Source organism: Labrus bergylta, chromosome 21 (genome assembly GCF_963930695.1).
Source record: "Labrus bergylta chromosome 21, fLabBer1.1, whole genome shotgun sequence".
NCBI lineage: Eukaryota > Metazoa > Chordata > Actinopteri > Labriformes > Labridae > Labrus > Labrus bergylta.
The window spans coordinates 13,211,247-13,233,318 of record NC_089215.1 but is presented as its reverse complement, the minus strand read 5'-3'; the positions used below and the strand labels follow the sequence as shown (position 1 = coordinate 13,233,318).

General features: G+C 41.3%; 1 protein-coding gene across 8 annotated transcripts in view; it reads left to right on the top strand.

The window, feature by feature from the left end:
- Nucleotides 1–14,858, top strand: part of exoc6 (exocyst complex component 6) — a 45,954-nt gene extending 31,096 nt beyond the window's left edge. For 7 of the 8 annotated variants that reach the window (XM_065949248.1, XM_020638417.2, XM_020638402.2 and 4 more), the window contains 4 exons: nt 3,714–3,855; nt 3,941–4,014; nt 9,897–10,009; nt 11,543–14,858. In XM_065949248.1, the coding sequence (XP_065805320.1) occupies nt 3,714–3,855; nt 3,941–4,014; nt 9,897–10,009; nt 11,543–11,669 (456 nt within the window). In that variant the 3' untranslated portion in view covers nt 11,670–14,858. Of the gene's footprint in view, nt 1–3,713; nt 3,856–3,940; nt 4,015–9,896; nt 10,010–11,001; nt 11,285–11,542 lie in introns of those variants that run through there. The other variant, XM_065949250.1, reaches the window with a different exon arrangement.
- Nucleotides 14,859–22,072: the final 7,214 nt, after the last annotated feature.

The following is a 22,072-nucleotide window of genomic DNA, read 5'->3' as shown; positions in this document are numbered from 1 at the left end:
TGAAAAGCATGCTGTTGTCTGACTTTGGAAGCTCCACTTCTCTGGGCTTGTTGTCGGCTCTTTTGGCACTTGTTGTAACCTGGAGGTGTGAGATTGACGGATGGAGTTTTAGCAATAAATGGTCTCATCCAGGGGGGTGAGGAAGGTCCTCTTAGGAACACTAGATGTTTGCCAATTGTATTTTCTTATCTCAACCTCTTTTTAAAAATTACTTCAATCACTTAGGATTATTTGTTTGTGTTCTCCACTATTGAAACCATTCCCGTAAGCTTCTCTAGCTGCATTATTGGAAGTGCCTTAGTATTCTGGTCATTACCCGTCACACGTTGACAGATCATCCAGTCTTTCCATTTTTTTTTAATAAGAAGTGAAAGCCTAATTTTTCTCCCCTTCCGTTTTCTACTCACCACATCACAAGATGAAACTGACTCCAACAAACAATGAATACACACATTAAACCTGCTTTTTATCTTTTTAAGGGCCTTTATATTCTTCACCTTCACCATTTGATTGTCTTGCACTTTATCAGTCTTTGTCTAACAGCTATATTGTGATATTATTTTTAACGTAGGCCACATTCTGCCCTAAGTGATCAGCTAAAACACCATAAAATGTAGTGTTCAATCTCCAACCATCAATTAGATCATGCCATTGCTATTTGTTTAAATCTATATTTTCCTTTCCTTTTCTTCACTTCAACACCAAGCTAGCATTATAAAGACCACTTTCTCAAAGCTCAGGTTCTGATTCACAAAATGATTGTGCAGTACTCAAAGGGTTAAACGCGCCCTTAACTGTGCAATGGTTATGGTTTTAAAAAAATAGCATGTAATTCACAATGAGAGTGCTAAAAAACACTTACAGTGGCAGTGAATGTATTCACCACTCCTGAGAGTAGGTGGTAACTGCCCCGCAGTTTTTGTATTGGACGTCATGATTAAAATTTCCTTCCATCAAGAAAACAACAGAATTTGTTGTTTGAAAGAAAATTACAGTTGTATCACATCTGGAGAGTCTGTCCCCTCCCTTTCCTCAGCTCAACATCTGTCATCATGAGAGCGCAGCTCATCTTCACAATCAGACACCAAAACAAGAGCAAAATGCATCGAGGACAACTTAATGGGCGTGTTTGAGATTGAATATCATTTGACCTTCAGTCAGAGCACATAGCGGGGGGCAATTGATGCACAATTCATGGAGCTACTAGCGAGGTGAATTCCCCCCAAATCAACAACTACGTTTAGATAGAAACATTTTGAAATTACTTACTCCGTGTCAATGTTTAGTGTAAGCAGCCACTTTTGTGTGAATGATTACTCTCCAAGTTGGCTCGCAGTCTACGTAGAGTCGACAGTTTATGTGAGGTAATATAATACCAGCCATCAGTAGAGATGTGTCACATGCTGATCGTTCTTTTTCAGTACACTACATGTGGAACTGCCAGTATGCCACTTTATGGTCAGCATGACGGGTGTAAAAAGGGATGTTGTGGAACAAAGACAAGCCATGTATATAATGAGTATATACATACCGTATATTTATATATACATAAATATTACATTTTATATTATATACATGGATTGTCTATGCATGGTTTATGTTGCACCATTTGATTGACTTTCTAATGTCAAAACCTTTTGCTATCAGTTGTAAAAAAATAATGTACCCCCATATATTTCACAGGAATCAGTTGTATTATGTCTAACTGTGGTAATATCCTTATGTGAATTAATAGAACTACACTTTCCTTGACATTGAGGGTTCACCACATCATCCCTGTGTTTGAGAGGTTGTTTTTAATTTTTGCATGATCTGTGAGTACGGATTTTGTTGATCTGCTATTTCAGTTCCCACAAACACTAACTATGATCCATTCTAAGTTAGTCAGCGTTTAAAACCCTCCGGTTAAAGACATTTCATGAGTTTCAAGGTGGTATATAAGATAAAAAACCTACCTCGTCACAAAAGTCACCCAGCAACCATTGTGTGTTAGGCCCTTTGTCCACCTAGCGTTTATTTCTCAGCACCTGCGTCTTTTTCAGTTGTTTTCAATGAGTAGAGAGCGTTCGCAGCAGAAATCGGCCGTCCGGAGAAAAAGCGCTCCGAGCATTCAAGTTGAAAATATTTCAACTTTTCAGAAAAGGCGTTGTTGACGTCACCGGCGCTCTTTTCCAAATGTATAATATTCCCTGTAGTTTTGCCGCCTACAGATCGTGTCTTGTACCCACATCTTCTTTGCTCCGTGTCTGATCGGGTAAAAAATGATATTAAATATAAAACATGCCGTAAAAGGTAACGGAGCAGTGTCGGTCATACAGCGGCCGTTGTCAACAGACTGTTGTCATAGAGACAGGACGGACATGCAGCTGTTTTCATCTCAGTGCACAAACGCTTCATGAAGACACTCCCGAGCGCACAGCCAGCGCTTTTCTGCCCGGGAAAAACGCCAGGTGGACACGGGGGCCTTAGTAAAAATGCTCACGATTGTTCTTTTTGAAACTTGATGCTGTGTACGTTTGTGGAGTGTTCCTTGTGTTCATTATTGAATGTGCTCATGTTGTGCCCTTCCTGCATGCATTGGGATATCTGTGATTTGGATTTAATGTGTGATGTTTCGCATTGAACACACGATGGGGAATTTAAAGCACCATAAATGCTTCATTCATCGTTAATGTAATCGACTGTTACCGTTCTAATTTGTATCAATATTGTGGATACAAATCAGTGCATTGAAAGTGTCTTGCTCCTAGCTTACCCTGACCTAATGCAGGAATGTTATTAGGGGGCTTGCAGGAAAAGAGTCTGGGTAAAGTCGCGTTGAAAAATAAATTCCAGACGTTTGCATTCACACATGCAGCTCACCCTGAACATTTCAGGAGTTTTGTGCATATGTGAAAACAGCATTGTTGAGAATCAGTTTTTCGCAGGTATTTCTCCTGGCAAGTCATAAAGTCCACACCCAAACTGACTTATGCCTTGATTACATCCGTCAGACGCAAGACAAAAATATTCTATTTATTTTCAGTCTAAATACATCTTAAATCCCTCACACCCACACCAGAGAGTGCCACATCCGATTTGATGTAGCTAGGCTGGTGACATAAGTGGTGCTACCAGCCAGCGGCTAAAAGCTTCCTTTGTTTTGGGCCTGATGGCTATCCTTCACTTAGGAGGTCAGAAGCTGTATAGCTTTAAGAAGTCCATGACCCCCTGGCTAGATTATGGACTGTCGCAGGTGCCTGTTGTGTGCCTTAAATATTACATGTACACCTGTTTCTCTGTTAATGAAGTCTTAAAGATGGCGCTAACTTTTGATCTTTTTAACTTGTTGCTCTTTTTCCCCCAAAATCTTTATAACCTTTATATCCACTTCCCAAAAATCGTCCGTTTTTCTTTCCCCATTTAAACCTCTGTTTTTCAAAATCTCTTTTGTACCTCTTTATGATCCTCTTTGTCATTTTTCCTTTTAACACTCTCTTATTCCCCATCCCTTTCTCTCTTGCACGATCTCTCCCCCTTTTCCTTCATGTTCCCCCCGTCTGTCTTCTCATACCACCCGTCTCCCTGCCTTCTTTTACTCTCATGTTTCTCCTCCACTCCCTCACCTTAATCTTCCACACACTCTTAAATCTGTCCTTCCTCATTTTCATCCTCCTCACCTCTGTCACCTCTCTTGTTCTTCCGTCTCCTTCTCGCTGTCCTTCGCTCTGCAGGGTAAAGTGGCCCAGACAGCTTGTATGTCAGCCTGCAAGCATCTTTCCACATCACTGATGCAGATGCTGCTGGACACAGAACTCAAACAGATCAGCATGGGGGCCATTCAGCAATTCAACCTAGATGTCATTCAATGTGAACGTGAGTACAAAAATGTAATTTGGATGTGTCACTTTACATGAGTGAGTCTTATAACATTGGGTGTGTTGTTTTTGCTTCTTGTTAGTGTTTGCCAGTTCTGAGCCGGTCCCTGGCTTTCAAGGAGACACGCTCCAGCTGGCCTTCATCGACCTACGACAGGTAAACTTTCTAACTGCACAGCGTAGAAGACATGAACTCACCTGTGTACACAAACACACAGGCAGTTTACCCTTGGTATTATTGACTACATGGCTGATTTGATCAACAGCTCGAAGCACCGCTGTTTTGACCTGGACAGATCATTTATCTCCAAATCTGCCTACAGTGACCAGTTCTGATCGGCTCTCACTTTTCCCGACCAGTAATCAGTAATTAAAGGCTCCTTGAACAAAAGAATCACCCTTCTTATTTTTTTTCAAGATATATTTTTGTGCCTTTATTGGAGAGATAGGACAGTGGATAGAGATTGACATGCGGGAAAGGAGCCACAGGTTGGATTCAAACCTGGGCCGCCCGCTTGGAGGACTACTGCCTCCGTACATGGGACGCGCACTACCCATTGCGCCACCAGCGCCCCAAGAATCACTCTTCTTTAGAGCTGATCCATTGTACCAGCACATAAAGATGGTAAAAAGATGTCAGAAAGGTGGCCGGGTTGCAGATGGCCTCGCTGTTAGGTCGTGCAATATATACGGAGGCAGTCTTCCAAGCGTTGGGCCCGGGTTCAAGTCCGACATGTGGCTCCTTTCCCGCATGTTGTTCCCCACTCTCTGTCTCCACTATCCTATCAAAATAAAGTCCACAAATAAATCTTAAAAGAAATGAAGAGGCCCATAATTTATGTGAACATTTAAAGTTAAAACTTACAAACTAGTTTCTGTATCTTAAATATTTCCCCCAAACTTTTCTGCAGACCCACATCTCAGCACTCTGCATCCAACAGTATTTTATTTCCCAGGCTTCTCCTGTGTGACCTTTTCAACTTTCACTTGTCCTGTAGTTCACCTGCTTAAGAAAAATACCTTTTTCAACAACAGCACCCACCGTCTGCCCCCTTTTCTGTAGTAAACAGCAGTGGTATGTAAAGTGTTGCTGGGTCTCATTAACTTGTTTCTGTGTTGACCTGTTAATCTGAGCCTGAGGGAGGCTTGGCTCTGCCCTCCAGTCCAGGTCACACTCATACTTAGGGAACTTGTTGAAAGAAGACCAAACATTTTAAATGTGAAGATTTTTGCAGAGGTCAGGAATTTACAATTTTGACAATACGTCAAAAATGCTGAATGATGTATAAATCTGTTTATTTTCTTGCCCAAAATTGTTTGTTTGGGGAAAGTTGTCTTGGACTTCAAATTTCCCCAAGACAACTTCCCTAGGGGAGAAAAGTGTATTGTTTCCTATCGTACTATCTTAGTGCTTTGAAAGCACACCCTTAGTTTTTACAATTATTACAATGGAAAACTTTCATCCTTTTTTATTTTACACAGAGAGCAAAGAACATCTGCCTAATGTCTTGTTAACAGGATATCATAGAGTTCACCAAAGCCGAAACTTGGGGGACCAGGGTTAGCCACTGATTGGCCACATCCCAAACTATGATTGGATATTCCCCTTGTAAGAGGCGGGACTTCTGTTATATCAGCCTGCACCTATACCTTTTTTTTAATTTCAATGTTGCTCTTTTTCTTTGTTTGTTTGAATAATTCAGCCTTCTTGTGTTCGGTGAATCTTCTCATTTGCTATCAAGATGATGTTTCCTGCCATCACTTGCACCAAGATATAAGGACTGACAGTGCTGTGCACAGGGCGTCCACATTTGCAAGATTATTAGGACTTTAATTTCATCATAATTCATATAAAGTCCACAAAACTAGTGGGAGATTAAAGGGCTACTTCACTCTTAAATTTAAGTGTAGATATTAAAGATGAATTTTTCATCGTAGAGAGAACATACTTGCTAACCCCTCAAAGGACCTGACCCTCTCAGCCTTACCGGATTCCTTATTTGCCGTAGAGCTAATTTTCCTGCAGTGCAGATCATCACACACCTTTTTATACAGGCTGCTTGGTTGACATGTTAATCCTAGCCTTAGGTAAAAGGAGTCATCCGCAGGCTGAGGTTACTCAGAGGTCATCCTGAACTTTCCCTTTATCTTATGGCGGCTGATTTCTAAACTATATGTGCTTTTTAGATCGTTATCCTGTAACCATTTAGAGTGATTGAAAGTCAAACATATCTAAGGGCGTATAATGAGTTTTCAAAGAAACACCGGGTTGATTTGTGTGCTATGCTCACAGAGGTAATGCTAATGCACTTACTTTAAACAAACCTTGACTAAGAAGGTTTCACATCAGGCTTAGGGACCCCCTTTAACTTTCTGAAATTAGAAGGAGCTCGCCGTCTTCTCGCAACTTCATTGTGTACTTCCTCTACAAGTGTAGCCACTATAGAAACATTTTAAGGCATATCTGACTTTTATGTGTTCTGAAACTGCAACACGCTGATAATGTGAATCCATGTACTCTAAAGCTGAAATTTTCAGGAGTGCATATCATGTAAAAACAGCTTTTGAGGATGGACAATAAAGTGTTTGTGCAAAAAAATTTGATCTCTCAAAAGAAGTCTTGACACGTGCCAAAAAACATAATCGAACAAATAACCATCAGACTGAGTGTAATATTGTGCTCATTTGAACTCAGTTGAGGCCTATTAGAGACGAGACAGACTGTCTCCTTGTCTTTGTTTAGACTGCAGGCAAATCAGATCTGTTTCTAACATCAGATCTTCAGGACAGACTGTCTGCATTGTTATTGTCGAGTGATTAGATCAGATTTAGAGAGCAACTACCTCGCTTTACTGCACATAGTTCTGTTTACATCTTTTTACTGCACATAGTTCTGTTTACATCTTTTTACTGCATATAGTTCTGTTTAAATCTGTCAGTCCGATCACTGTCCACTTATATCTACTCTTTTTATATTTTGTATTTTAAGTTAAGTTTTTAAGCTTTAAATATTTTTAAGTTAAAATGTTTCGTCTACCTGCACTGTTGTTAATTTACTGCTCTGTGTGCCTTTGAATTGCCCCTCAGGGACAAATAAACTTTTTTGAATAGAATTGAATTGATTTGAATGGAATAGAATACATCGGCCACTTTCGAGTCCATGTGACCACGTGTATGGTTGACAGGTCTCTCAGGAGCTTTGAGACCTATGAAGCCAACATGTGGGACGGAGGCTTTACATGCAGCTTGGTCTTCATTCAAAGCTCGAGATTCTGCATAGAATCATCAGTCAATCAGGATCTTGTAATCAGAACTATGTTCAGAAATTTTCTCAAAATGAAGAGTGCATGTTTAAAAAATGACCATATTTTTACTGCTAGATATAAATCCATTGACAGTGGAAAAATGAAATATTCATCAGAAAATATGAATGCATTTTTAATATTTGGGATTTCTGTATCCAATACACGACATGAGCAGAGCGGCTGTGGCTCAGTTGTTAGAGTCGGTCATCTCTCAACCAGAAGGTCGGGGGTTTGATCCCCAGATCCTGCAGCCACATGTCCCCTGCTTCATCTGAGGTGTATTAATGTGTATGAATGGATTAGTTACTTCTGATGGTCTCTTTACATGGCAGCCTCTACCATCAGTGTGTGAATGGGTGTGAATGGGTGTGACCTGCGGTTTACCGGAGCCCAGAAAAGAGCTACTTGTGATCCTCTAGCAAGACATGCTGCATCTGAAACTATTGGTCACCTGCACGTCCTCTAAAACAATTGTTTACACAAATCTCTTAGAAAAGACATTGTAGAGAGCTGGGAAGTGACTCTGAATTGTAGTATCCCAATATATTAGGATTTAAAAATATAACATGTTCTGTATTTAGGCTTGCGCTGAGACGCATGATTTCACCTCTTGAAAAGCAAGAACCCATTGTTTCAGCAATCCCATTATCTCAAAATCTATCCAGAGCTCATTACAGAAAGTCACTAATAGTGCTTTCACATGTGCACTCCTAAAAATGTCTCGATCTCCTGATCTGGTAGTTCACACATGCACCTCACAGATTGTGGTTCCCCTGAGGCAAGATGTGAAATAAAAAGAGCGATGCAAGAGTGGCCGCCCAAGCAACAGAGTCAGCTATGAGAATATTTGCCTTCATGGCAATGCTATATGTACTTCAACAGAATCATAGTCTAAGCAAAAGAGTGAAGAAGAACCTACAGGAGAACAAAAAACATAATGCATCAGTTTAATTCTGTGCACCGAGATAGTAGCAGGTGTGTGCAGACTGTGTATGGTCGGGCACCAATCACAGGGAATAAACGTTAGAACCCCACCTTTTTGGAGCTGAATTCTCCTGATCATATCCTGATGCGTTCTCACATCAGCTCACTCTGCCTTTGTGAAAAACTGTTTTTGTACAGACATGCAGCTCACCCCGAAAACTTCAGGACTTTTGCAGGTATCTAAAAGTGCTTTCACGCTTGCACAAAACTCCTGACGTTTTCGGGGTGAGCTGAACGTGTGCCTGTGCTCCCTGATGTAGTCTGTAGCTGTTGATGTATGACATCGCTGTGTTAAATCCAAAAACTGAAGATACAGTCCCTAAACTGACGCTCTCCATCTGTTGTTTATCTCGGACAAAATGCCCTGCAGGAGCAGCCAGTGCACACAGGAGAACAAAAATGTCCCGAACTGCACAGGGGAACTTGCGTGCACACAACTTTGACAATGTTAGTAATCAAACCATGAAGGATCTACAAAAAATGTAGATCCTTGACTTTTCCCTGTAATGGATGAAATCCTGTGGAGTGTTGTGAGTGGTTGAGAGTTCAGTGGGTGTGAGGGTAAGATGTGGCTCATCACTTAGCTCCAGGTGAGAATAATGGCTTTAAGCCTCTCTGTGTGTCGGAGTCTCAGTCAGCTGAATAATGCTATTATCACTAAGCTGCTCTTTCACTGCTCTTTCAACATGACCCAAACACCCAGCTGTTTCACCCTATGACATTAGCATACACTGTGTGTGTGGGTGGGGTAGGGGGGTCATCTCCATCAGGTTAAACGGGGGTCGTAGGGGGGTCATTTTAATGTTCCTGTTCACACTTAAAACTCAACACACAGAGCCCCCTCCCCGTCTCCCTTCGTCTCTTAGTAAATCTCTCTCTTCTGTCGTCTCTGCCTCTTAGGTTAACAGTGACCCAACATGCACAAATGTCTACTATCATCTCATTATGTGACCTTAGCTGATTTCACACATGCACTCCTGAAAAATTCTTTAAAAAATCCTCGTGACACGACCCTCACAGCCTGAGGATGGATGGGGAGTCTCAGGAGGCAAGACATGATGCAAAATGATGCAGCGAAAAAACGACAGACGCCGCAACAGTCTAACACCATATTGACAGATTTCTGCCTTCATGTAATTCTACATGTATTTGGACATATTCACAGTCAAACGAAAGAGCAGAGGAGAACATAATGGTGATAAAGATAAAGTTTCCCACATCACAAACCAGTCATGCAGCGGTCAGAGGATATACTGTACATGTCAAGTACTTTTGGTTCTTCCAATGTCTCTTTTTTTAACAAATATTTTAATATGTAAATGCACTTGCGCTTTTCTAGTCTTCTGACTACTCAACGTTTTTTTACACCGCATGTCACACCTACACATTCACGCGCTGATGGTAGATGCTGCTATGTAAGGTGACCATCGGTATTAACTCATCTATTCATGCACATTCATACACCGCAGATGAGGCGGGAGCAACTTGGGTTTAAGGGTCTTGCCCAAGGACGCATCGGACATGTTGCTGCAGGAGCTGGGGATCAAACCTCTAATCTCCAGTTCAGAGACAACCCACTGAACCGCAGCCATATGTCACAATATGTGATTCAAAAGAAACATTTCTGTCATCTCAAATATGAAATGAAGAGTAACAATGTAAACGTTTGTCAGATTTAAGGCAATGCAAAGAACAATTTGCACTTTTTGTAAAGGTGCAAGGTATCAATATGTCTTTGTGTGTGTTGCAGCTCCTTGACCTGTTCATGGTGTGGGATTGGTCGACTTACCTGGCGGACTACGGCCAGCCAACCTCCAAATACCTGAGAGTGAACCCGGCTACAGCCCTGGCTCTGCTGGAGAAGTGAGTGCATTTCTAACTTTCACCCTGCTGGGAGAGTGAAAACAATATGTCAGCATGGCTTTCTAAAGGCCAGGGTGTGGGTCTGCTAATGGCCATTAGAAAATGCAGGCTTGATTGTCATAAACATAACACATACTGTTTCATATAACAGTTGTTGTGCTGTGTTTGTTTGACTCCAACACTTTTAGAGCGTGACAGTGATTTTTTAATGAAGACTGTAACGCTTTCAGAAACCCTCACACTCAGATTGTCCCCTATTGTGCTTACATTTGCTTTGCTTGTTCTCACACTGTATCAGACACTTCCAGCTAACTGAATCAACCTGAGTTGGTGGGAAAAGGTTGAATTTGAGTTTTGGAAATATGTGCAGACAACATTATCTGCATCTAGGCATTTAAGTGAGAGCAGGGACTATGCGCTAAAGTCCTGAAAATAACCTATTATTATTATTATTATTTTTCAACCTGACGTTATCAGCCTGAGTTTCTGGTAAAAGGCTGAGCTGGAGTGAAATCTGTGCAGCTTACAATATCTGAGTTTAAGGAACGAGTTTGAGCACCAGCCGAGAACATTTAAGTGCAAGCAGGGCCGATCTCAGAGCGAGGACAGAGGGAAACCATTTCAACATCTGAACTTAAAATAAAAACATAGCAGTAGAGTTTCAAAATGTAACACATATTGTCTTTAAATGCACTGAGTGAAAATTGTGGGTGAAAATTGTGCATTTAAACAGTAAAAACAGTCTAACTCTGACAGCTTGCCACAGGGATGAAGGGAAATATTAGCCTTTCCACAAATGAACATTGTATGAAGCATTTATGGACATGTTTACAACTTTTGTAACTCTTAATAAACCTCTGAACATGAGTTATTACAGCTCATGATAACTTAAGACATTGATATGGCAGCTGTGTCTGCTTCTTCCTCTTGTTGTGTTTCATCTCTTCTCTTCCTCTAAATCTTTTCTCTGCTGTTTTTCTGCTGCTGTTCAGAGTCTACAGAGGGTAGGTGCAGCTTCCTCTCTGCTTCTCTTTGGCTTCTGTAATGCATGCTCTGATCTGTGTATAGTCTTTACTGATAAAGCCATATTAAGTAACAGGTGATTCATTCATGGACAATTTTGCTAGCAGAAGGCTTGCCTGGTCAGTTTGGGAGTTTCTGCAGGATAAAATAAAGTCTGATGCTCTAAAGATTTTTTTTATTGCAGTTTTGTGCATGTGTGAGAACAACAAATGATTCTAAAATGATCTCGTACAGTAGACGAGTTGCTTTTACACATTTGGTGTTCACTTTTTTTAAGAGTTCAAGGTCAGCAGATTGTTTTTTTTTTGTTTTGAACTCGGCGTGAATGTACTCATTAGTTCCCTTCTACAGAAGAAAAGTCTGAAATCCCTCCGCTTCAAACTAAATTCTGACGTATCAGCGTATAGTGTGGCTGAAAAGATGATGATGACATATTCAACCTGAACAGTAAAGTCGGCTTGATCCCTGAGTGTTTGTGTAACGTTGATGTGTGTGTGTTTGTCTCTCCAGGATGAAGGACACGAGTAAGAAGAACAACATCTTCTCTCAGTTCAGGAAGAACGACAGAGACAAGCAGAAGCTGATAGAGACTGTGGTCAAACAGCTGAGGAGCCTGGTCAACGGCATGTCCTCCTAAACACACAGACACACACACACACACACACACACACACACACACACACACACACACACACACACACACACACACACACACACACACACACACACACACACACACAGGAGTGATGTTCACACGGGTCTCAAAGAAATAAAGATGGGAACAGGCATGCAGTCACATGCACACACTGAACTGCCAAGACTCTCCCAAAGGTAACACACCTTATAAAACGATGACACACGACGTAACAGTGACAGATAAAAGAATCACACAGGGAATTTACACACACAGACAAAAGGGACACGCACACATCACATAAAGGCACAGCAATACACACGATGTACAAAGCATGCAGGGAACACACACACACACACACACACACACAGGAAGTCCTATCCTCTCCTTACTGTTATACCTGACTGAATACTCCGTGTAAATAACAAACACACACACACACACACACACACACACACACACACACACACACACACAAACGTCCATCCACACGCTTTCACACTTTCACAGGATTGAACAGTAAAATGTTTGTAAAGTATTTTTAATGGCGATGATAAGACAAACTATGTTTTGTACATCTGTGAGAGTGTAATCATTGAACCTGCAGGAAGAGACACTCGCAAGTACTGGGACAATGAGGTCAAAGGTCAACCTTACTACGACACATTTCGTTGTTCAGTCAAAAAAACTTTATAGCTGTGTCCTAATTTAGGGGCTGCATTATTCGTGGGGGGGGGCATTTGAAGACTGATTACATCACAGAGATGTATCGAAGGCTGTCACACTTTGAAGGCTCCTTCAAATGCATCCGCCTTTCCCCCGGGCAACGAAGGATCCATCCGGTGGCACCATGCCCTCGTGGCTCGACATATCTATATTGAGACTAAAATCTCTTTTAGAAGAGAGCAGTCAAACCCATTAAAGAACGCTGTAAAATCACAATTTCAAACAGGCTCTTGATTGAACAGTGGCCTTTTAAGAAAAACGACTACATGCCTTTGTGTCCACGTTCTTTATGATACTCTTAAATTAACTCAGCAGTATGGGTGACACTTTAGCTCTTCTTTATGATTCTCCATTTTGTTTGTTTGTGCTCATGACTCTTGCACGTGCAGAGCGCTCTGAGCTCTAATTGGTCATAGCACTGATGTGATGGAATCAAACATGTCAGACTTTCTGTGAGGAGGTCGTGAGGCGTCCCAGATGTGGCCATGTTTGTTCTTCATTATGACATATTACACGGGATAAAATGATCAATTTTCTGGGCTGACGGGTCCAACAACCGTACAGCTGCTGGTTCGGACTGTAAACATTCTTATATGGTGTCTGACCTCGGTATAATCAGAAACTTAGGGCGCGGTCACGCCGTCAATCCGTACCGTGCTGTGCTTGACAACGGTCAAATGAACTGGACTTTAGGGGTGAAGCTACGTGTGAGACAGCGCCCTTACAAAAACCTTTTCAGGTGGTAACTGGCGTGAAAACGTCTCACTGTTTCTTCCAGCATCTCTCTTCAGACATATGGGTTTAAAATGTGACCTGACAAAGATGAACTGGCACTCATTGTCCCCGTACTCGAGCTGTTTCTGTGTTCACGTGTGCAGAAATGAAGGGATGCTGAGGCCTTGGATGGATGGATGGATGGATGGAAGAAGAGATAAATGGATGATGACGTCTCGAAAGACTGATGTTCATGAAAGAGTGAAGTTTTGTTGAACCCCGCGGTGGTTTCTCTCTCTGTTGTTTTTTTCCTTCCTCACATTGTACGTTTGAAACAACCCAAACGAGACATGACTGTCCCAGCCAGTAAACGCGAGTTAACTATGAAGAGACGGATATGAAGGTGACCCTCAGATTGTACTTGGAATCTTCACTTCCTGGTTTCAGATGTGAATGTGAAAAAGGAGGGCAGCGATCTAGAAATGAATTTGTTATTTTCATGTCACAAAACACACATTTATGCAGACATGGGGCGGCTCAGTGAAGGTGGTTGTTCTTTATTTGGCAAGACTGTGCAGGTGATCAGTAAAGGCTCAGAGTTCTTCAGAGTGACCCGTGCATGAAGCAATCCTAATTCAGGGTTTGCATCATAAGTCAAACAAAAAATAGTCACCTCTCATGTTGTTTGGATACGTCCGGTGTGAATGCAAGCAAAACACACAGCGATGGGAGTGTGAGCACGGTAAACAGTCCGGGAACATCATTTAAAAAGAAATCATCTGACATGTTTATACCAGTTGGAGATGGGGGTCTAAAGATGGTCCTCAGGCCTTAACTCGTTCACAGATTTTATCCATTAATCTCCCTCCGGTTAGCTCACCTGCACTCATTCATAGCAGCCACGGCTCAGATGTGAAGAAGGTGGTATCAGGTCAAACGTGCCGCCTTCCTCGTCTCACTTCAAATCCTCCGTTTTTAGAGTGAAGTACTTTATTTATGTGATTTTAACTACAGTTACGTCTTACAACTCTCTCAAACTACTTCATTCATACAAGAGAACTTCTGGAATGATGTTATTAGTGATTATTTACACATGCTATATATTTAACAGTTCAATGACTCGCAGTCTAATTATTCTTTCTTTTTGTTCCTCAGGGTGAAATTAAGCTTTAGAATCTCATAACCCACATACAGTTTATCCACAAAGCACAGCAATAATAATGAATTGGTTCCTTTGCAGCCTCGAGGCAGGCCGCCTCTTACCTAAAACCTGCACGTGACTCCTGATGACAAACGTTTTATAACGAGACTGTTTCTATTCTCTTTGTGTTTGGAGTCCGTGCTCCACTTTCAGCAGCATTTTTGCACTGAAACTGATTGTTGTTGTTTTTTTCCTTTATTCTTTTTTTTCTTTTTCTTTTTTTTAGAGTTGCTTGTAAATGCCACTGTATATACTGCATATTTTGTAAAGAATATCACAGCAGCGCGTCTGCTACAAACAGAACTGGAGGTTGACATTGTGACATGTAAGATTAGAATGTGTTGCTTCCTTGGCGAGCAGCTAGACTGTGTGAGGAGCTCAGTGATTGGTACCTTCTCTCCTCTCATTTGCATGGTTACCATACAAAATATGCTTTATTGTGTTCAAGCATAAACCCTGTGTAAAAAATGTGAAGTATGTAAATACAAATACAAAAGATTTCAAGTGACTGCTTATTGGTATTATCCAAAATAAAGGACGATTCCAAATAGCGTAAGGGTTTCTGTTCACACACCTCCTGTCAGTCGGATTAGATTTATTCAAGTCAATAGGAGTCATTAAATATACCGCTACCACGGCAACGAAAATATAAATGCTAGTCTTTCGGTATTGTGTAAATATATTGTGTAATTTCTTGTTTTGAATCACCAAAGAGTGCAGACAAACTTCTACAAGCTTCCTAAATTGCACAAAGGTGTTGACAATGTGTCTGTGCCGAAATGTTGACACTGTGTTAGTGCAATTTAGACAGTGCTCGCTCTCTCTCGCTCTCTCTCCCCCTCTCTCTCTCTGCCTTTCTGTCTCTCTCTCTCCCTCTCTCTCTCTCTCTCTCTCCCTGTCCCTCTCTCTCTATCTCTCCCCTCTCTCTTTCTCTCTCCCTCTCTCTCTCTCCCTCTCTCTTTCTCTCTCTCCCTCTCTCTGTCTCTCTCGCTCCCTCTCTCTCCCCCTCTCTCTCTCTCTGTCACTCTCTCTCTCTCTCTCTCCCTCCCTCCCTCCCTCCCCCCCTCTCTCTCTGGCAGCTTTTGCTTAAATATATTTCTGGAGATCTGTAGTTATTTCAATCTTCTGTACTCTAAAGATAACAAAGATTGTATCACATTAAAACATTGGGCGTGGAAAAGAATCAAAGTCTTGAACATTTTGACGACCTTACTCCTGTCTGGGTTTCATCTCCTGAGTAAAAACTGGTCCTCTTGGTTTGATGTGCAGAGCAGCTGATGTGTAGTCCTCCTCCTTCTTTCCTGTATTCATGTTTCACTTAAAAGTCTTTAATTCAAAGATTCAAGTACTGACCAACTTGCAGAAGCAGAAAATCAAGGCTCAAACTAAATCGACATGACGTCATTCTCATGCATACTTTTTTATTTTTGATCATTTCACTTGATTCACTCAATAAAACTCGAGATCATCTGCAGAGGTTTCAAATTAACGCTTACCTGAAAAAATCTAGTTTTTAGGCGCTGTGTCCATTAACCTCAGGTTCAGAACGCTTCCCAGCAGCTCTTACTGTTGCTCGGTTACGAAAGGTAATATCCACATCCCTCTGTAAGGTATGTTTTAGATAGTTTTGTCTGCTTAATCTTTTATTTTACTTCAAGGAAATATCACCAAAAAAAAAAAACATGAGTATAATGTAAATGAGACGTGTCCTGCCATCAGCTGTCGCTCTTCACCTGGAAATCATTCCCTCAGAAAGATTATTCACTTTAGTCTCTTCTCCATCTCGCAGCTGATATCAGAAATCCTGCCCCCGTCTTGATTCTGATTGGTAGATGAGGGAGAAGTGACATTGACAAGTGTGACAGCGTTCCAAAAGTTTAACTTTAGTCAACTGAGAGCGGTGTGACCACATCGACAAAAAAAACACCTGACGCTGAAGGCAGTTCTGCGCTGAACTGAAATGAATTGTTCTTGGATTGAAAAGGAGCGCATGCAGCCAGCACAGAAAACAGGGGTAGTGGACTCAGACCCTTATGATCATGATATTCTTCAAATTTGAGCCTACTTTGGTTGGAAGTGAGGAGTTCCACTGACAGTGATGTAAAAGCCAATGAAGGAAATAACACATCTGAAGTAGGAAAAATCTGTAAATAAGATTAGTATTTTGTGAAATTAGCACAGCACAAGGGTAAGACAGCGTGACCCTGGTGATGGAGTTGGAGCTTAAATAAACGTTAGACTCATTTACAGGGGCGGATCCAGAACTTATTTACTGGAATGGCCCACACACACACATTCTGTTTGTTTGTTCTGTGAAGACTCAACTAGAAGATGTTTGTCCAAAGTCAAAACTGGAAGAACCACCAAATGGAGTGGAGTATATTGGTAGGTAAATGAAGCTCGGTTAGACTTTTGCAGCACGGCCCAAATAGTTGATTTTTACTGAAGTCCTGCCTTTGACAAAGCAAATTAGCCAATCAGATTTTCAAGGCTGGCCCTGTTTATTGATGAGTACAGTTAACTGTAGAGGGAGTGATCATCACAAGCAGATCAGAAAGAAATGTCTATTAAAACTGAAGTCCGCAATATTTACAATGAAATGCAATCTGTTGCGCATAGTTTCTAAAACCGTGGCCACAGTTTCCAAATCTGCTAACACAGACATGTATTCTGTAGGTGAAGATTTACAAACAACTTTTCAACAGGGAATGTGGAATAAAGGCCTGGTCCTCTTTTAGCAGGCATGATAAATATGACTTGTCAATGTTTGTTAATTTGTCACATAATCACTGGAAGAGTATAAAAGATTAATATAAACATCAAACACAAAGTTCATGTGCAAATATTCTCAGTTTGTTGTCTATTTGATTTTTGACACTTTAATGTTAACCTATAAAAAGGTTCAAATCAGATTTTTCACTGCTGACATCCCAATGATTGTTTCAACTGTTTCCTCGTCTTCTTAGTGGAGAGAGGGTACACTATGGTATCCAAAGGAATCCTTGCTTTACTGTTGTCGCACCATAACTGAGATGTTTTCCTTCGTTGGTTGTTTTTATTTGTGTGCTGTAATAAAAGTTTATTGAACATCGATCTGTGTGTTGTTGAGTATACTGAAACCAAAGCGTGCAAATGTCCTGCACACTGTCTAAATTGTATTTTTTGGTACCAAAACTTGTGTAGAGTTCATCTTAATAAAGACTAGAAACAAACAAATATATCATAATGAATAATAAATGTTATTCCTTAGCTTTAAATCTTGTTTCCTAAACTTTACTTTAATCAGTTCTGCAGCGCTTTGTATCCAAGAGGCTCTGTCCCTCAGTGGTCAGAGGAACTGTTTAGAAACGGGATCATTCCTGGATGTCAGATTGAACAGTTTTGGTTCCCAGTTTCTTTTTAATGATCAAAGTATTGAAAATAACTGAAACTCAAATAAACTATAGTCGTATTTTAAACCCAAAGACTGAGACACTGTCTAAATGTTTTGATGCCAAAAGGTTGTGCAGGAATTTGCCCGCACTGTTATTAAGAAATGATTCATTATTAAGAGTCTAGGGTCGTTTTCACACCTCACCTGTTGGGTTTGGTTGAAACCAGCTTGAGTCTGTTTGTCCGTCTAGAGCATTTCATTTGCATTGGTGAGAAAGCAGTCAATCAAATCCTGGTGCAGACAAAACAAAACATTTTCAGACTCTGGTGCTGTTTGTTTGTATTAAGAACAGGAACTGACCTCGATCCCCCGATCTCACAGCAGGAAGCGACAACCTTGGGCCCTCTCTTTTCAACATCACTGAACATTAAAGACCTCAGGCAGATGACCGGTCTTCACAAACACTTTAGGTGGATGAGCAGGTCCTGGTTCAGGAGGATTAACATGCTCCTTATCCTGCCTAATAACTGTCTTGATAAACACCTTTATCAACTCCAGAACATCAACATTTTATTTTCCAGCCACAGCTGATCCATCATTATTTTCAAACTCTATTGTTTGCATACAGGAATAACTTAAAACAATATAAAAGCCAATGAGCAGAGCCGACCTCAATCATGTAGTTTTCTGTCCAGTCAAATAGTCTTTGTTCACTTACTGGATTCTTCCTGCAAGAAATTCCAACCAGTCAGAGAGCATTTTCCAAGTACATCACATAATTTTCGTCCACTTGTACATGTGCCTGTGTGAACACCGACCAAACTTAAGGTAATTATGCAGCAATGTAACAAACTAGTCGATGATTCAGACCGGAGCAAACAAACTATCGATGTAAAAACGCTCAAAGATTTCTATTTATTGTTGCTATGGTATTGAAACAGGGGGATGGTATTGTGTGATTTCTACTATCTTATCAAAGTCTAAAACTCTGGTATCCTGAAAACCCTCGTACAAACAAGAGCTCCAGTCAAGTCAACTTAATTATCAACTACTCGGACAGCTAGCTGAACGTAATATTGTTTTTTATGGACAAGATGCAGAGACACAAATAGTGCACATGACAAACAATAACAAACCAATCAACAAACAACAGACAAACAGATGTGCTGCAGATGACGGTGGTGTATAAGGTGATGTAAACAAAGTACTTTGGTAAATGGAGTTGAGCTTGTGTAGCGCTTTTCTAGTATTATGACTACTCATAATTAAATAAATAAATAAATAATTAAAGTTCCTGACACACCAAGGAGATCGTCGACCGTCGCTCCTAGTTGGACCGTCGGTGAGCGATCGTCACCCTAGTTTTTTACATCGTGTCAGGCTCTTCCGCTACCCATCGGCCTTTTGCCCGATTAGACATGTTGAATTGGCGTCGGCGTTCGGTGAAATGGATCTCTCTGATTGGCTGTTAGGAGGTTTCATTTCTCTCCAGCTCTCGGCACAGGTTCAGGAAAGCCCCTTGAGCATGCCGCTGTAGTATCCATGCTTTCACCCATTAGTGCGGTTTCTTCTTATTTGTCTCCTCTGCCTCTTCTTTTCTTTTTCCACTAAAAGACCAAGGGCTGACAACGCCTAGCACCATTTTCAACTTTTTATCAGACATTGTTCTCCATTAGTAGGCTACCTATAATACGAGTGGTGAGCGACAGCGGTGTCAAAATGGTCTTCTCGTATCATAACAACAGACTACCGCCACCTGCTGGCATGGAGAGTTATTTCTTCTCACTCATGCTCAGAACCATAGACTGTAAAAATAAGAACGTACGTGGTGAGGGGACGTCAGGTGATGCCACAGACGGCCTTCGTCGCCACTAGTTCTTTGCCGCCTGCTTAGTGTGTCAGGGCCTTTACACCGCATGTCACACCCATTCACCCACTGGTGGCAGAGGTTAGTATGTAGTGAAGTAACTAATCCCATTCATACACATCCATACACCACCGACAAAGCAGCAGGAGCAATTCAGGGTTAAATGTTTTTCCCAAGGACACATCGGACATGATGCGGCAGGAGCTGCTGCATGCATCGAACCCTCGACCTTCAGATTAAGAGACGACGACTCTACCAACTGAGTCCCTCAATGTAAACATAGTAAACAAAGTAGAAAACAGCACAATAGCTATAAGTATCAATAATGTCATGAATTAAAATACAGTATATAAAATAGATGTGATGAGTGTTAGTAGTAATAGAATGAAATGATCTGGGGTTAGCTAACCTGTATTGTAGCCAGAGATGTCTTCTCTTTAACTGCACCACGTAGATATTTACTGTGGATGTGAGTGCTCGCCCTCTTCCTCTCTCACAGCAACAGAAGCGTCACTTGTTCTGTGATCTCGGCTCTCTCCCTCTGAGCCTCGCTGTCCCACCACACACACGCTAACTGGGAAACAGCAAGTGAACTTTGGCCTGGGTCAGCGCTTGAATGCGAGGATCCCTGTCGCCGCAGATGTAATGAGGCGAGAGACATTTGGAGAGTTCTATTATCACTGGAAGGCAGCGACCCTGCCAACACACAGACACACACACACACACACACACACACACACACACAAATGTGTTTGTTTTCCTCAAAGGGTCACGGTGCACTCTCAGCTCTACTGTCGTGTTTAATTCTGCCACCGCTCTTATTTAACATTGTGACCTTTTTTCACCTCCTCTATCCTCTTGTACCGCAAAAGGGAAAATATAGTTTGTCTTAATAATTTAATATTCCTAAAATAAAATGTAATTTTAAGAATTATTGAACATTTCTAAATAATTTCAGGAGGACTGCCCCTAAAATCCTTCTGAGCTGGTTGTTTTTCACACAGGCACCTCGCAGAGGGAGACTGTCCCTAACCCTAACCCCGTTGGACAGTAGGGGGGGGAGCGGGGTCCTGAGGCAAGACATGACGTTAAAATAAGAAATGATAGAAGTGGCAAAAGAAGCATCAAAGTCCACAGTGTAACCTCAGGACCCACCAACACCTCCTAAATGAAAAATTGTGAATTTTTCTGAAATTGTTCACCATTTAAATGTTTTTAATGAAAATGTTTGGAGAGAAGACACTGAGGTTTTTGTCGTTCCTTTTTGTCCTCAGTGTAAGAAAGCCCATGTTTTCTTTGTCATATTTGCATTTCACCTTGCCAACTGGCTGCAGCAAAACAAACTTTCGACTGTTTTCTTCTTCTTCTCTTGTAGTTTAATGGCAGATGACCAGTTAAAGTGCTTTAACACCACATACTGTCACCTACTAGGTATGAATAAACAACCCTACTATCTACAGGATGCGTTTTATAATAAAAGCGCACCACTTTGCAACCCCACTTTTGGGTCTCACCCACCAGTTGAGAACCATGGCACTAGTTGACGCTAAAATGAGAATATATGCTGATATATCATTGCCATGTTTAGTTTGACAGACTCGGAATATGAACGAAAGAGTGAAGCAGTTAAATTAGGTGCACAGAGATCACAACAGTGGCAGTGCAGACAGATTATGGTCATGCACCGATTGCAGGGAATAAACGTCACCTCCTCCTCAAACTCCCTCAAGGTGAATTCTCCTGATTATTTCCTGCTGCGTGCTCACATGGGCGTCAACAGGAGTCAGAAGTATTTTAGTGCAGGGATCAAACACTTTAACAAGGCAGTAAAGAGCTTTTATATTTACTTTAACAACGCAGTGGAGAGACAGAGGAGGAAGAGGAGACACATTCACGTCTGATTTCTTCACACTCCTCATTACGGAGTCACACGGCTTTTTATCTTTTCCTTCAGAATACTGTGGCTACATTTCAGCTTCTCTCTTTATTCATTTATCACACACAGGAATGTAAATACAAGACATATTAATAAAATGTATTTTTTAAGTCGTTAAGACTTTTTTTAAGTTACCTAAAACCTCTTCAAGAGTTAGTTAGGCTTTCAAAGTGTCTAAGTTGTTGCTCAGTCTTTAAGGATCTACATAACTTCTATCTAATCTGATAATTCTTTTTTTCTGAGTTTCTATGTCTTAGAGTTTTAAGTCTTTTTAGAATTTTCTAAGGGCGCGGTCACACTGGCAATCCGTACCGTGCTGAAGCAGGATCGGAGAACATGACAGCTACTTTTTGTCTTTACTTTGAGTCATGTTCGTCAGATACAGACACGAAACTCTGGATCTCTTCATAATGAAGGCTGTCAGCGTTGTGTACCCGCGTGCTTGTGCTCGTGCATGAAGTGTACCGTGCCAAAGCCAAGGAAGTGTACAGCACGGAGCGGTCACACTGGCAATCTGTACCGTGCCTAAGAACGCTTCAACCCTAAAGTCCAGTTCGTTTGGCCAGTGTGACCGCTCTGTGCCGTGCTC